The sequence below is a fragment of the Dermochelys coriacea genome, chromosome 1, assembly GCF_009764565.3.
Source record: "Dermochelys coriacea isolate rDerCor1 chromosome 1, rDerCor1.pri.v4, whole genome shotgun sequence".
In the NCBI taxonomy this organism is placed as follows: Eukaryota; Metazoa; Chordata; order Testudines; family Dermochelyidae; genus Dermochelys; species Dermochelys coriacea.
The window spans coordinates 280,088,232-280,105,288 of NC_050068.2; the positions used below are offsets into that span (position 1 = coordinate 280,088,232).

The 17,057-nt window shown below is 37.5% G+C and overlaps 1 protein-coding gene across 9 annotated transcripts in view; it reads right to left on the reverse strand.

Moving 5' to 3' along the window:
- PTPRQ (protein tyrosine phosphatase receptor type Q) overlaps positions 1 to 17,057 on the reverse strand; it is a 200,190-nt gene that overhangs the window by 52,203 nt on the left and 130,930 nt on the right. For all 9 annotated transcript variants that reach the window (XR_006274423.1, XM_043492806.1, XM_043492801.1 and 6 more), the window contains 2 exons: positions 9,268 to 9,600; positions 966 to 1,087 (listed from right to left, as the gene is read on the reverse strand). Coding sequence is in view for 8 of the 9 variants with exons in the window: in XM_043492806.1 (XP_043348741.1) it covers positions 966 to 1,087; positions 9,268 to 9,600 (455 nt within the window). In the remaining variant the exon portion in view is untranslated. The remainder of the gene's footprint in view (positions 1 to 965; positions 1,088 to 9,267; positions 9,601 to 17,057) is intronic.

Sequence of the window (17,057 nt, forward strand, 5' to 3'; positions counted from 1 at the left end):
TGTAAGTATCAAATCAATATATCATGGTCTAGGACATGACTGCATCCCACTAATAATTTAGGAACCACATATTACAAGGCAGAAGGGAAAATTGTGTGAACAGAACTTGGTGGAAAGTTTCACACAAACAAAATATTTGAATTTGTGGGTTTCGTGCTTCTGCAAAAAAAGGTGAAAGAAATCACTTTGGTGTAATTTTATGACAGTTTGTCATAAATGACAGGAGGGTTTCACAAGTAAAATGTCTTTTCGTTTGTTGAAATCAGAATCGTCAAGAAATGTGCTCCAGCTCTTCTCTAGTCTCTTCTAATGATCTGCTCAAGATTTTGCTGAAGGAAGGAAGAGTTGTTTTCCTTTTTAACACATCCCTTGTTATTGTAAGTCCTGCCATTGCACTGCTGCTGTGATAGATGGTCTACTACCTGCATAGTGCATTGGTCCAGTTAGAGCAACAGCAGTGAACTCAGAAGAAGCAGAAAGGGTAGAAGCATGTGAGCCCCATGTTGCCATTTCTATTTTATTGTGACTCTTGAAATATCTGATGCTTTTCTTGAAGCCCCAGCCATTGATTACCCAGGATTGATTATCTCAGCTTTAATTTGTTAGGTTTATAAGCAATGTAATACCATTTTATTTTGTCTAAGACTTAAAGGAACATCTAACCTTTTAACAAAGCTAGTTTCCCTGAAGTTTCCCATTAGCACACTATCAATATTTTCAATATCAAAGAATTTGCTCAATCTCAAACAAGAAAAATCACCATTTTCTCAAACTACATTTTTATTTCTTACGTCCTAGATTCCTCCATGCAAAAGAAAATGGATGTTTTGGACATTCTGGCTTTCATTCCTATCCTGTTTATGTGTCTTGCAATTTCTATAAAACATTTATATTCATGTTATTCCAGATACCATCAAACATCTGTATCATTATCAACCAACAAGTAAAAATGAGAACTGCCTTACTGAGATAACGTCTATGAGGTAGAATGTTGGTCCAGTAATAATGGCCGGTTCATTCCAACTGATGTTAATACTGTGAGGAGATGTAACTACTACAGTTACATTTTCTGGTGGACCATCTGGAGCTATGGAAAAAATGATACATATGTGAATCAGAGTTAGTTCATAACAAATAACACAGTATCTTGAGTCACCATGAAATAAGATTCACTTACCATTTGAAAATGAAACTTTTGTAACTGTATTATTATATTTGCCAAGCTGTTTAAAGAATTACAAACATTTTTGGTTCTGACTTATAAAGCTTTCTATGGGATTTAAACACATCTTTTATTAAAATTCCATATCCTTAATGGAAGATGTGTCTAAAACTCCTAAACAGCTTTGTAAATCTACACCATAGTATCTGTTAATTAATAGGCCTTCTTTTACATAGCACATACAATTTCCACATGGGAGATGGAGTATGTTTGATGCACCAGAATAAAGAACAACAACAAAAAAAATACTATCACAAGTTCATATGCATGTCAACAGGACTGGAAAATTTTTAAGTTTCTATAGAGTACTGTTTTATAAAAGGAATGTCTGGTTTCCAGTTTATTTTTATCATTCTTTTTTTCTTAACATATTATAAAATCAGAAAAGTAAAGAGGGGAAAGGAGCTGTAGGACTTCCAGATGGTCACGATTAAAAAATGAATATTTTTCAACAGTTTCTACATCATGCGGTTGGTATGAGTTCACCTGGTTTCCTATTATTATAATAAAGTACAGGAAAATTCGGTACTCCTCCTACAACACGGCAATTCTTGGTACTGTGCATATTGACTTTTTAAACAGTGAACATAGTAAGAATGGGGAAAATAGGATTTGTGAGTGCAAGAGACACCTAGATTGCACATAATTTGAGAACTTGACTCCACTGCACCATTTTGTGCCTGTTACAAAAAGAACAGCAAAACTGCAATATATACAAATCTCAATAAATAGTAAAATAGTAAAGAAGCTCTCTCTATTCCTACCTTTAATACATTTTTCTCCTTCATGAATCATTAGATCACTACCTACTCTCCAGCGGATTACTGATAGAAAATAAGAAAGTTTGGATGGTAATCAGGTTTGTTAGTGGATTGTCTTAGCACTTGAGTGGAGTGGGAGGTTTAGACTACTCAGAGGAGGGTGAGGACAGGAGAGAAAGAATTTAAAGCCAAAGTACTCATCTGCAGTAGCTCAGTTATATCTAGTAAAGATGTATATTTTTAATTGAGCTATAACTCATTTTTATGTTAGTTCACGCCATAGTTTTTCCTCAAAGTTTCCTTTGGTGCAAAAAATGCTTGCAGTACCCATTGCTGCATTACTATAAGAGGATTATTCATTTCTCTATTTTTGTGCATAGTGAAGTCTCTGAAAGAACCGTAAAATGCCAAATAAATGTTCAGTTAACAGAACCCTAGAACTGTGAACTTATGAAGATGATTTTTCATTATTTATAGTCCTAGCAAGAAATGGAGCATATTTCATCTTTTAAAATTAGTCAAGGAAGCAATTTAGATTTACTAGTTAGATAAAGGAAGGATTGCAGGTACTAAAATTCACTTTTAAGAACATTTATATGTAATCAACGTATTTTCACTTAAAATCCAAATGTAATTTACCACATTATCCAGCTTAATTTAGAGATGCAGTATCCCCTATTTGATAACATTTTCAATTTGTTAAATTTTTAGATTTCTATCAGGAAACTTTTTATATATTTAAGGTATTTACATAAAGTGCATCTAAACATCATTACCCATTTTATTTTCACCATAATCAGAAAACAATCAATAGACACTTACTTAACGGTAATAAAAAATTAGGAATAGCTACTGACAATAATCCGTAAAATGAAAAAGGAGACTGGACACTGGAAATGTGCTGGTTCAAAAACACTTAGTGTTTTATAATAAACATTTTAAAAAAAACCTGGTTGTCTCAGCGGTAAGTGTCACGTTCTGATTTAGGATTTTTTGTGAAATGAGTCTAGTCTGTAATGGGTAAGATATCACTATACCCTTTCTCTTATAAATCACAGCAATTTACTCAGTAGAAATGACCTAGTCTTATTCTCTCATTCCCCTATAATCCAATCACTTCCTCTCATAAGCAGTTTTCGCCTGGTTTTCGCAATAATGCATTTTCTGTAACTAACAACCATCATTTCCTGATTATCATGCTTCTATCCTGGCACAGGAATGTGGGTCTTATGGAGGTCAGGGTCATCTTTCCCATCCATCTGTGTCCTGATGCTGTGGCAGCAGTTAAGTGTGTTTGCTAGAAGGTAAGTCTGGATAGCCCATCATTTAGCATAGTCCTCAAAAACAAGACTGAATACCCTAACCTTCTCATGGAAGTTCATGCTTGCCAGTTTGGATGAAAACTGTCTTTTTCATTATTATTTTTTTAAGAAAAAAAGTCTTATATTCAGTTATATCTTATTAAATTGATCTAGATTTCCCCCCAAATATTTGGATATTTAGGCATTAGATAGATATAGGGCCCAATCTTTTCCCCATAAAGAGAATGAACAGAACAAAGAATCCCCTGCGCCTTCAAGGCAAATGTCTGAAGAGGGGGGAAAAAAGCATGGCAATATCACTCCTCACTTTGACCCAGAAAAGCAAGAACTCCAGACACTAGAGTTTGGGAGGGAAGGTGCTGGGAAGTAGTCAAGACTCAATTTCTGTAGTCTCATCTACCTGGAAACTCGTGGTGATTTCCCTGTGTAATACAATGCTGACCCTGTCAGTATTAAGTTACACAAATTCACATTGCACACATTTCAAATACCTTGGTTCAGGTACAAGAAGAAAAGAATAAACCATCCTGCCATAAAAGATGTAGGGTTTGGGGGGCACTTCATAGGTTCTGGCCCTCTACACATATGCCCCAGGCTTTCAGAGATGCCCCAAGAACTGTACCACATCTCAGGACATCCATGCATGAGGAGTCCCTTCAGCTTGCAAAAAATACCAATTCCCAAGTTCCCTAACTACATCACAATGCGGAATTAATTCTGTGACATCAGTACCATCCATTTCCCACCTAACTTTGGCTCCCCAAAATGAATTTATCTGAGAAAGGATGATATGGACTATAAAATGTAATATTTTACTTGTTATGAATGCAAAAGTGAAGGTCAGAATGGGTGCAGGTGCAAGATAACAGTTTCTCCTGCTATGGAAAATGTTCCCTTTTCCTCCCCTTATTGTGCCACAACACTGTGATCTAGTGTACTGGTGTTTGTACACACTTAGATCATGTTGAAAATATTTCATCTTGCAAAACAGAGTTAGCTCTTTGCACAATCCATCAGCTAAGCAATAACAGTGTCATCAAACTATTTTATGAGACAGTGAGACTATTCCTATGAGGATAATCTACAAAACAGAAGGCGGAATAGTTGATCTGGATGGGAGAGCTGGATTAATCCTGTGTAATACACTACGATGTACTCCATTATACTACATTATTGCAATTATGGCTACAAATATGTACACAGGTCCAAGAATTTAAATAGGAATTCCTGCAGTTTTAAAGGCAAATAGAACACATATTAACTTTGGAGTAAAAGGTACTGTAATGATGGTAATGGTAGTGAGAACCTCCATTTAATTACCCACAGTATATTCAGATGATTAAACATTTGTCTGTTAGATATTGCTGCACTAGCACAAATGTTCACAAGATCCACATTTTACTATAATAATGGATAGATACAAAGAAATTGAATTGAGAATTTAGAATGCATTTTATGTAAATTCTTTTATCAATATTACATCTCTATAAACTTTGAGAACTATTAGGTCCAGAGTTTGTGTGTAAATATTGTAAATAGAGCTTGGGTCTGAGAATAATGACTATCATGTTTTATCTGAGCCTGAGAGAAATGAAAATTACTGCAAATCAATTTATGCCCAAAGAAAGATCCTTTGAGTGTTATTTCCAATAACCAAGGTTACTTTACATTCCCAAAGGACACATCTAACAGAGCTATTGCTTGAAAACTAGAAACACTGGGTTACATTCTGCCCTCAGATAAGCCCATGCAACTCTAATTGATTTCTATGTGCAAAATCTTCAGCTATTTTACATAGCAGCAAGAAGCCCTTATACTCCAAAAAGCTGTTTAACATGGCTGTGCATCAGCAGACTCACCCAGAGGATGTTTGATTCAGTCCAATAGGGAAAGAAGAGGAGATCCGTACCTGTTCTGTGCAGAGTTTCCCTGAATAGTCTTATGGTGCACCCTGAACCTCTCTCTTGCTGCTGGTACATGGGGACTCCTATTAGCTTATTACATACCTAGGACTGCAGTAACCCCGGCAAAGGAGAGACAGTGGAACTGGGGAAAGGTTCCTCAAACATTTTTTAAATACAAAAAATGCCCAGCTGGCAAGAGCTGTAAGAGTTGATTGAGGTAGCAGGAGACAGGTCTCTTCCACAGATCCATGATTGCCAAGGCGGGATCTTAGCTCTGATGGGACATGTCTAAGCTTTCAGATGGATAACCGTCTTTGACATGGCCTGTTCATTTTCTCCTCAGATCATTACCATGAAGCCAGGGAAAACTCCGACCCTTGCTAGGATGGCAGAAAGACACTGTTCTTGCTCGGTACTTTCATTGCCCATGTAATCATAGTCCTATATGGAAGTCAGGCTGGATGGGGCCACAGACCCTGTCCTTGGAGTGGGGTAGGGCAGTTACCTAAATGTGGCTGACCATCTCAGAGAAGGTTCTTCCCACCCCCGTCAGTATGTGGCTTCTATAACTGCAGAGCACTGGCCAAACATCTCACAGCTTTGTACTGAGAAGGGCTAGTGGAAATTTTACAAATTTTTGAAAATGTTCAGGTAGGTTTGTTGCTGGATTTTAACCAGCTATAGAATTTCCAAATTTTGACTGATTGAATTGATTTTGGTGGATTTTTTCCCTTTGTTTTTCTGTTGGCTCTAGTTCCGAGAAAGCTACTGAGCCTAGGACAACAGTTGTGTGTTTTATTACACTGTTCCACTTTTTGGTTTAAATGAGAATATTAATTATTTGAATGTGCTACACTGACTACTTTGTTCTTTTGAAAGCACAAGCATCCAGTTTTTCCAGACAATAATTTAGAAATGGCTATATCTTTTATTCTACGTATAAGGCATGGCAACATAGTTTACTATTGGTAGAGGCAGAAAAGAATCATGTCAGGTCATCTGTACAGATAAAATAAAAAGACATTCATTATCCCTACACAGAATATTCTGTTTCTAGGCTAACCAGCATGCCAAGTTAGTCACACAACACCCACTGTCCATTATTACCGCTGAATGGGGGTAAGTGACATCAGCATTTGGCCCCATATTTCTATGTTGTATAATTTTTTTAAAACTCACACTTCATAATCAGGTTTTCTGATAGTAGCTTGCTGCACAGGTTGCAAAAGCCTGTCTGAAAATTCCACAGGTAACTACATTTGTTCAGCACCAGTTCAGAATGTTGACAGCTCTCAGTGAATATTATACTTGTTTAATTGGGTTATAAGTGTGAAATACCTGCCAATAGTTTCCAAAAACTTGAACAATTAAATCTCATATTGTTGACTTCATTACTGTATACTAGATTTTTACTATTTACTCCAGGCATCAGACAAATAGATTTATACATTTAAAATTATGAAAGGCAAATATTCTGTGTGTAGAAATCTGACATAACTTTTAAAAAGAAAAATGGAGGCTACATCTTAAGAAATGTGTCTCATTTGTTAGATGTATTTGGGTATGGAACAGACCAGCAGAGAAGTATTGGAAACTCCATTGCTTAGCACTTTTAAAACTAGACAAGATAATAGAAGGAGAATCTACTGCTGGGAACAGTATTTGAATTGACATGCAAATTGACTGGCAAGTCCAACATGTCTTTTCTTTCATCTATAACTTCCATGATAACCACACTACCTGGAACTGTTTAGAAAGTTAACCCTTTCTTAAATCATTGCACACTGCCATTGAGGAAATCTAAAAGATATTTTCTCCAGTGCTTTTATTTTAAATCCTCTTCCCCACCCCTCAATTTGAAACCAAAAGAGCCCTAAACTCAGCAGCTGTTTTAGGAAACTGGAACTTGCATTTCTCAGCAGGCAGACAGCAGCTGAGATCTGTAAGTGAGAAATCTTTTTCAGAGTTGTTAGCTACCAGCAGCTTTTCCTACCCAGAACTGCAGAAACATAGGCTGTAGGTTTGTTTTTTTAAAAAGCTTTAACCTCTTTATCTTGGACTATATTATGCCATCAATTTATAGGCAGAATTTCCCATTAAAATCAATGGTGAGTTCTACTTAAAAAAAAATGCAAAATATGGTTCTATTTTTGCCGATTTGGTTTCTGTGGAAACAGGAGAAGGTATGGGAAACAGAAGCCAACAGCTGAAATATTATAAATATAATATGCCACTGTCATTGCTTTGCTGTGTGTCTGTGTGTATAAACAATTGCAAATAGGCTCTGATCTTGCAAACTTGTTTAACTTGTATACTTGCTTAACTTTACGAATGCAAAGGAGAGGAAGGATGGTGGTTCCGGTGCTTGTCTGAGATGTAGGAGACTGGTTCATTTCTCTACTCCTCCACAGATTTCCTGTGAGTCGCTTAGTCTCTCTGTGCCTCAGCTCCCCATCTATAAAACGGGGATGATGGGATTTCCTTACATCACAGCTGTGTAAATTCACTGGTGTATGTGAGGGTGCAGAAGTATTACCTAATGAGCACCATATAAAAGTCCTCTGCATTCAGATACCATGACAATGTTCATGCTATAATAATATGACTAGAATAGATACAGAGATGATTGAGCAATCCATTTTCCATGGCCAGTTAAGTACTTGGCACCTCTGCTAAGACTTCTAATTCTGGTATTGTTTTGTGATTTAGACAGATCATTAAAAACAGTACTGAAATCAATTCATTTCACACAGACCAAAAAACAGCTATCAAAATTGTACTACTGACCTGAGCTGGATCTAAATCAGCGAACCAGATGTGAAAGGCTACATATCCCAATACCAGTCCTCTAAAACATTCATACCTTCTGTAGCGGGGCAGATACCCTGCTCCTGAGGGAAAAGGCTAGGCTGATTGGGGAAGCAGCTGCAGCTGGGGCCAAGCTCCAATCAGGCCACAGCTAGCCCTATAAAAGGGCTGCTAGGCAGGTGCTAGATAAGTCTCTCTCCAGCCTTGGAGGGAGACGGACCTGGCTGCCAAGGAGCTCTGGGGGCAGGGGGTCGCCTGCTAGAAAGGCCAAAGCAGGTACTGGGTTGCAGGGAAAGGCAGCAGGTCCAAACCCTCCTTGCTGATGAGCGGTTTACAGACTGCAGTCTGCCCCAGTGAGCAAGGGCTAGATGGTGATGGGCAGTAGCCACAGAGGGAAGATGGGGATAGAGGGTGGGAGTCCCCCTGGGTAGGGAGACCCAGATTGTGGGTTACTGCTCAGGCAGAACCCCAAGGTAAGGGGCACTGGGGTCTGGGAGGGACATGGGGGCCAGAAGCAGGTAGACACCGGCATGCAGAGGGTCCTCTGGGCTAGAAGAGCTGATTCCCAGGACGACCAGCAGGAGGTGCCAGGCCCGTGAGGATCACCTTGCTACACCTTGCTCCACCAAAAATACCTGTCTTTTTTTTTTATTAATAATGTTGTTTTATAAGCATAGCTGTCTGCACAAACTAGTTGTATCCTAAAATCTGCAGGTGCATCTTGTACAGCACTTAAGAGCTCTTCCATGAAATTTAAAGCATATGATATTGCCAAGAAATCTAGCTCCTTAGCTGGTGGCTGCTCTTTATGCTCCCCTAATAGACAGAGTGTTTCACTAGTCTAATGTGTTTCATCAGTCTAATGACAGTTTTAAACTAGTGATGGTTTTAAAGCATGTGTATTTTAATTGACCCCACACCACTTACCTAGAAATGGAAACTGCAGAATCTGACTTGTGAATTTCAGTGGAGGACTCTGGCTGAGAAATTAAATTGCCATTTTATAAATAGTAAGATAGAATCTAGCATCGAACAGGCTCTTCCATTCTGAATTACTTTAACTATGAATAAGTAATATTTTAAAATAGTAGGGGAAATATATTTCAAGCTGCAAAATTACAACAAATTTTTCTTTGCTTCACCATTGCTATAGCTTTATGAAGAAACATCAACCTCTGACTACGTTTGCATATCTAGCTGGACTCAATTTCAGTATAGAAATACGAGGTATGACAGTCATCCTTACTTACAGCCAGGCAGAGTTTGTGTAGAAATCCAAGGTGAAGTGTTGCCATAACCAGCATTTGTACTAGCAGCAACTTTAAACCTATACCATCTGAATTTTTTTAGTTCATGTACTATCTCCTCCATATAGTCATCAACACCGGTTTCATAGGAATATTGATCCTTCTCATATTCAATACATTCATTGTTTTCCCAGTCACTGCAGTGGATGGACCGTAGCTGTGTAGTAATCTTGTAGTTTTGAAAGTAGCCAAGGATAGTATGTGGGGTTCTCCATACCAAAGTCACACTTGTTGATTGGATGTTAGAAAAAGCAACATCCCTGGGAGCACTGGGGACTAGAAATTAAAACACATTTTTAATTTTACATATGGTATCTTAAAACTACTTGTCATTCAAGTTAACTACCTTCAATTTATCCATAGTTAAAAAAACTATTTTAATAAACGTCTAAAGATAGAAGATACAATTTCATATGATCAATTCAGAGTCTGTCCAGTCTCTTGCTAAATATACTACACATTATCAGCCTGATTCTCCTCTGACTTACATTGTTGTAAATAAGGAGTAATTCCACCAATATAAATGCAGTCACACACACCAGTGAAAGAGAGGAAAACCAGGCTTTATATATACCTACATATGGCACACATTTAGTATAGCTTTTGGGTTAAAGAAAAATAATTCTGACTGAGGCATGCAAGGGCAGCTAGGAGGAGAGGTAACATTGCTGTTGCTATACTCGGAACAATGCCTCGTCTTGGGGAAGGAATATTAAGCAAAGTTATTTTTGCCTAACCTCAGCATCTTTTACTGCTGTTGCTAACTGGGATTCCTCTCCTCTCACTCTGAAATCTTGAATTGCCTCCCACGGTCTTGGTAATGCATGCAATCTTCAGGCAAAATTTCAAGGCTTCATAAACATTTTGTTTAACTTTCAGTACATAAACACCTACAGAGTGTGTGTGTGTGTGTGTGCGCGTGTGCGTGTGCGTGTGTGTACACACACAAAACCACATACACACACACAACCACATACAAGCAGCTCAGTTTTCCAACATTTGGTGCTCTTCAGTAAACAAGAAATAACCACAATTAAAAACAAGAATTCAACAACAAGAAAATGCAATGTAAAAAAGAAACTCCCAACTTTGTGTTCCTTTTATCTATAGACACATATATATGAACACAAATGTAGATATGTAAATGTACATGTACACAATAGCATGCCACATCTATATTAAGCCAACAGTGTACTTGTCAGATCTCTCAGACTGGATATGTGATATATGGTTTTGTACAGGATCATATAGTCACACACCGAGCTAATATTATCTCAAAGATTCTCTGTAAGATTATACTACCATTCTATGGTAGCAGAAACTGCCACAAGAAATCTCCTCAAATATCCTTCCATGTACCTGCCTTACTTGTTTTGAAGTCTTCAGGGGAAAAAACATTATTGGTAAAACAAAAATCCATTATCTATCCTAATACTGATAACTAAGCAGCATGGATACTTAAATAAGGAACCAAAAATCCCAGGATATTCATTCTGGAAAAAAAAAGTTCCCAATGGCTTTTTAAGACCTCTGGGAATATCTGAACCTTTGATTCTGTCTAACAGTTCACCTTTTAACAATATGACATCCTAATGTTACAAACCTTTGTCTCCCCCATAAATATGAATACTTTGGAATGGCTGACTTGTAAGAATAAAATCTTGACAGAATGGGAGAGGAGTAGCAGCTCAAGAAAACAGAGGAACGAATACCAGCAAAGTGCAAACAGCAATTGCCTGGCTATACTGAAAGGACAAGAGACATCTGGCATGGGTTTAATCAGGCCGAAAGTTTATTATTAGATGTCTGGGGCTACCCAGCAGATAAAAATGTACAGTGTAAGTAACCCCATATTTATTCTGTAATTACCTGTGGGTCTTTTACCATCCACGCCCCCCATATATAAGAGGGTTAAGGTGGGCTATACGAATGGGGAGTTGGCTCCCTACTGTACCAATCATAGGAGTCCCCAACTGCCCCCATTTGTTCCTTTTCCAAGACATTTATCTGGTCACTGTATACCTCACCTATGGAGTACCTGCACTGGACATCCACCTTACACTTAAATAATGAGTTGCAACATACAGCCTACCGCCCTTCATGTCATGCATGAACAAAGCCCTTCCTGAACCCGCTGTGGGGAAGGCAAAAAACCCCCAACTGCACCCACGCCAATATGGCGGTAGGGGGAAAATTCCTTCCCAGCCCCCCTAAAAAAGGGGCAGCTAGCATAATGCCCACAGCAAGTCTTGACCAAACTTGGTATTTTACCATCTAAAGGACAGGGAGGGTGGGTCATGCCTCAGCCTGCTCCGTGTAAAATGGAAGCTACAGCCGCAGAGCTGCCCCTTTTAAACCCTGCATTTCTAAGGGATGAGTCAGCGACCATGCTGACCCATTGCAGTAATTTTCATCTCCCCCCCACACCCCAGCCATAAAGCACTCTTTCCTTCATTCAGCCAGCCAGCCAAATACCCCCTGCTTAAAGTGCAGTGCAGTCATTCAAGCCAACAAGCATTTAAACAAAAATCATTTTCTGATTCTTCTTAATTAATCTTTTTACCTGTACAATTTAGTGCTATAGTCAAAATCCTGGCCCCACTGAAGTCATGTGGCAGCAAGCAACAATTTCAGTTCCTGCATTTGTAACGAGGAGGGGAGAGGAAAGAGGAAGGTATGGTCCCGCTCAACCCCCCTATATTCCAGCCAGCAGATCTGACTGGCCTTGCAGAGGAGAGCATGCTGCTCCCCTTGAAGGGTGCAGGGTGATGCCCTGAAAGCATAATTAAGTCCAATAATATAGCAGTAATAATGAATAAGACATTTCATGGTTTGAGTGACCTACAAATTAAATATATTTCAAGGAAGATAATACCCTTGACCTAATAACACTAGATCAAAATTGCCTCTTTGATAGAATAAATCCTTTCAGATACCCAGGGTGATAGGCACCTTAGATATATACTGCAGTAGACAGATATTTTATACTGTAACACAGTATCTTTCATTTTTATGTCATCTCATTTCCAATTTACCAAGGGCACGTTTCAGTATAAAATTTGTCTAGTTTCTGCCCTGCAAAATAAAGTGTAAGTCAGCGGAAAACACAGAAAATTAATTTTCTGCCGCAATGCCTAAACAGTTGATTAAAATGGGATTGGATCCTTAAATGTTAGTTAAAAAGTCTAATTCATTTTAATCTCATCAGATACATTTAAATGGGCAAATCACTTATAAATGTCATTTTTACTTAGAATAAATGAAAAGATGCTGAGTCCTGAGCACATCAAAAAGAGAATGCAGGTACTCGAAGGGCAATTACTAGTGATCAGCAGCGACACTCCAGGGTACAGTACCTTCTGCTTTGATGAATTGCACATTCAACTAGACAACTTTAAGACAGCTACACTATTGGGTTACAGATACAAACAGGATTATAGTTACTTTAGCATGGAGAATCAGATTTTCATTCTTCAAGAATGACTAAAATTCCCCAAACTTTTTCGATCCACAGATGGTACTAATTTGAACAAATCATTCCATGCCTCCTAGAGTAATCATACAGCTTGTTTAAATTTTCTAAACATGATTCAGCTATGAAGTGATCAACGTTCACAGTAAAATTACTTCAGATAACAAATTGCATTATTCAGGAATTATCTTTTATGATTTGATGCTTTCACTGGAGATTCAACAAAGGTCTTCATATATACCCCACAGACATGTTTCTGTTTTAATAAACATCTAAATGTAATTGTATTAACCTTCACTGGCCTCCAGAAAGCCACTATATAAATAAAAAGAAAGAAAAGGATGTTAGTTATGGTAACATTGGGACATTAACTGTCCAGAGTTGTGTTCTGACTAGCTGGTTAGACCTTTGATGCTAATCTCATATTTAAATCCCCCAAGATATCACAAGCCTCATTATAATGTGATCAATCTATTTAAGTATTTGCCTAGTAAAAATATTCTTTCCTGATTATATTTTTTCATTACAACATAATAAGGAGTATGGAGCAGTCTAAAATATAAAGGATTTGTTTTCATTCTATTTAGCTTTTGAATTCATAACCATGAAACAGAGGACAGGGGTGCTGGAACAATTTTTATACTGGGGATGCTGAGAGTCATTGAACCAAACTGTGAACTCTGTATATAAGGGAAACCACTTACCATCCATCAGCACCCCACCATCCCTAGTTCCAACAACTATGTCAGAGGAGCTTGCTGACTGTGAAGTACTAGTGAACTCAGTATCTGCATTGGATGAGGAATTTCTAAATTCATCCAGCAGTGTTTAAAGGTGGCCAAACTTCAAAGCCAAGCACCAAGTCTCTTAAACTCCCTATTCTCACCTGGCTGTGATGCTAATCAGGAGCCCCAAAGCCTATGGACTGCTTTCAGGTTAAGCTTTTATTTAAGAACCTAAGTGGAAGCAAATTCCAGATGTAACAAGCACCTGAATGTGAATCAAACATTCACAGAGTGAGGGAAGCAAAGGAACCGGGCTCATGGAATTGGTATAAAAAGCTAGGCCAAACTGAAGAGACAGGCAGGTGAGTTTTGCAGCAAAAATTCTATTCATCATGATGGAGAAGCTGACACAAGGGCAGTAAAGGACAAAAAAAATCCAATCTGCTGAGAAAGGAAAGAAGATGGGTCTGACTGTAAAGGTTGCTGAAAAGGATGGGGAAAGAAAAAAGTAATGTGATATGCCTAGTTCCTAACTAAATTAATGAAAAGAAATCTGCCTTCAGAACAGCTGCCTTTAGCAGGGGGTTTGCATTAAAAGAATAATGGCGGCCTATAAATCTGCTGCATGGTATTAAGAGCATCAAAAGAAGCGAAGTGAAGAACCTGGAATATAACAAAAAAGGATATTAAGAAAAATATTTGGAGGACTTTGTATTCATAAAATTATATTTCATGGAGAATTTTTAAGGGCCAAACTGTGATACTCCTGCTTACACCGAGTAGTACTTTTCTCTACAGTTCTACTGATGTCACTGGGATTACTCATGGTATACGGTACCATTCAGTGTGAGTAAGGCATCGCAATCTGGCCCTAAACGGTGATATCTTTTTTTTTTTTTTTGGACTGGATGCTAATTTGCTGACAAAAAATTTTTTAAAAAAAGTTAGCTTTTATTTTTTCCCATGATTTTGTTGCTGATCTGATATTATGGACCAGATTTTTAAAAGTTCAACCCTTACGGCTAGGGTCAGATTTTGAAAAGACCTCAACACATTGGCTGATAAGCTCTTTTGAAAATCTAGTCCTTGTTTAGCTGCGTAAGTGAGAGCTGAACTCTTAGGAAAATCTGTCCCCAATTGTGGATTCTGAGCACTTGAAAATTTAGGCCTACAGGCCTAATAATATTTCCACTGAACTCAATTGGAATACATCATAGGAGAAGGATCGTACCCTTCATTTAATATGTTCACTCAAGAATACAGTGTGAAAAGTTTGAGAATTACAACAGAGGAGGAATGGATTTCCTGAACTATAAAACACACACAGTGGATCTAGTCCTGTAAAAATGGTGATTGTCTTCAACACTCATTTATGGGTATTGAGAATGCTCATCATTTCAAAGGGTTGGGCCATTATAGTAAGCAACATATGTTGGACACTTACTTTTAAACAAGTAATGCATACGACTTGCAAACTTTTTCTAATTTAGCTCTGCACGTATTTTGTCACCATTTTTCATCCACTTAATCCAGCATTGAGGGTTGTGTGTGTGTGAGTGATTATTTTTTTTTAAAAGATAAAGCTTCTTTATTTGACTTGTGCTATGGAATTCCCTAGTAAGTAGAAATAGTAGAATTCCCTGAAGAGTAATTGGTATTGTAAAATTCCTTACTGGTTTTGATTTATCTGCTTAAAGGAAAAGAATCAATGAAATTTATTTTGACCTTCCATAATAAAGAAAAAAATCTAAAGCTGTAGCAGCAAAGAATTCACCATGTTTGTTAGGTCAGATGAACAAGCAACTTAGTACCCATTAACTTTATCTTATAGTTAGACACACCTGATAATGGGTGAATCACAAATTAATACATAATAATAATAATGTACTGACCACATGTCAGTATGGGAACCAAATGAACTTCTGTAACAGAAGGAACTCTTCAGAAATCATTGTCATGATCTCACTCTGCAATTATTTGAATGCGTTATATTTTAAGAAAATTATGGAAGCTACCAGATTGGCAGCAGTGAGTGATTAAATCTTTTTTTCCATTATGGGACAAACCCTGCTCTTGTTTAAAGTGGCAGCAAGGGAAAAAGAAACCCCTTCATCTCACATGTGGGTGCTCTACACCAGGCTGACATATCACGTAATACTTTTTTCATTCCACTAGTATCTCAGGATGGTGTTAAACAGCAGCTACTAAAGCTAGACATTTATTTGGATCTGCTGATTAAAATTTACACCCAAGTGTCTTAAAGGAGCTGGCTGAGGAACTCACTGGACTGTTAATGTTGACTTTCAATACATCTTGGAATATTGGGGAAATTCCAGGAGACTGGAAGAAAATTAATGATGTGCAAATATTTTAAAAGGGTAAATGGGATGACCTGCGTAATTATAGACCTGTCAGTCTGACATTGATCCCAGTCAAGATAATGGAGCACCTGATATGGGATTTGATTAATAAAGAATTAAATGAGGGCAATATAATTAATACCAATCACTATGAGTTTATGGAAACAAGATCCTGTTAAACTAACTTGATTTTTTTATGAGATTACAAGTTTGTTAAAGGTAATAGTGTTGATGTAATATACTAAGATTCTGTAAAGCATTTGACTTGGTACCGCATGACATTTTGATTTAAAAAAACTAGAAAGATACCAAATTAACATGGCACATATAAAATGGAGTAAAATCTGGCTAACTGATAGGTCTCAAAATGTCATTGGAAACAGGATATCTCATTGAATGATACATTTCTAGTTGGGTCTTACAGGGATCAATTCCTGGCCTTATCTATTTTGATTAATGATCTGAAATAAAAACAAACTCATCACTGAAAAAGTTTACAGATGACACAAAAATTGGGAGAATGGTAAATGATGAAGATGACAGGTCCCCAATACAAAGCAACCTAGATTGCTTGGTAAGATGGGCTCATGCAAACAATATGTGTTTTAATATGGCTAAATGTAGATGTATAATCTAGGAACAAAGAACGTAAACCATACTTACAGGATGGGCGACTCTATCCTGGGAAGCAACAACTCTGAAAAAGACTTGAGGATTGTGATGGATAATCAGCTGAATATGACTTCCCAGTGCAACAATGTGGCCAAAAGGGCTAATGTAAACCTGGGATGCATACAAATGGGAATCACAAATAGGAGCAGAGAGGCTATTTTACCTCTGCATTTGGCATTGGTATGACCACTGCTAGAATACTGTGTCAGTTCTGGTATCTACACTTCAAGAAGGATGTTGATAATTTGGAGAAGGTTGAGAGAAGAGCCAAGAGAATGATTAAAGGATTATAAAACATGCCTTATAGTGATAGATTGAAATCCTTGAGTCTATTTAGCTTAACAAAAAGAAGGTTAATGGGTGGTTGAGGTTAAGTCTGTAAGTACCTACAGGGGAAAAGAAATATTTAATAATAATTATTCAATCTATCAGATAAACATTTAACATGATCCAATGGATGAAAGTTGAAGCTAGATACATTCAGAATGGAAATAAGGCATAAAT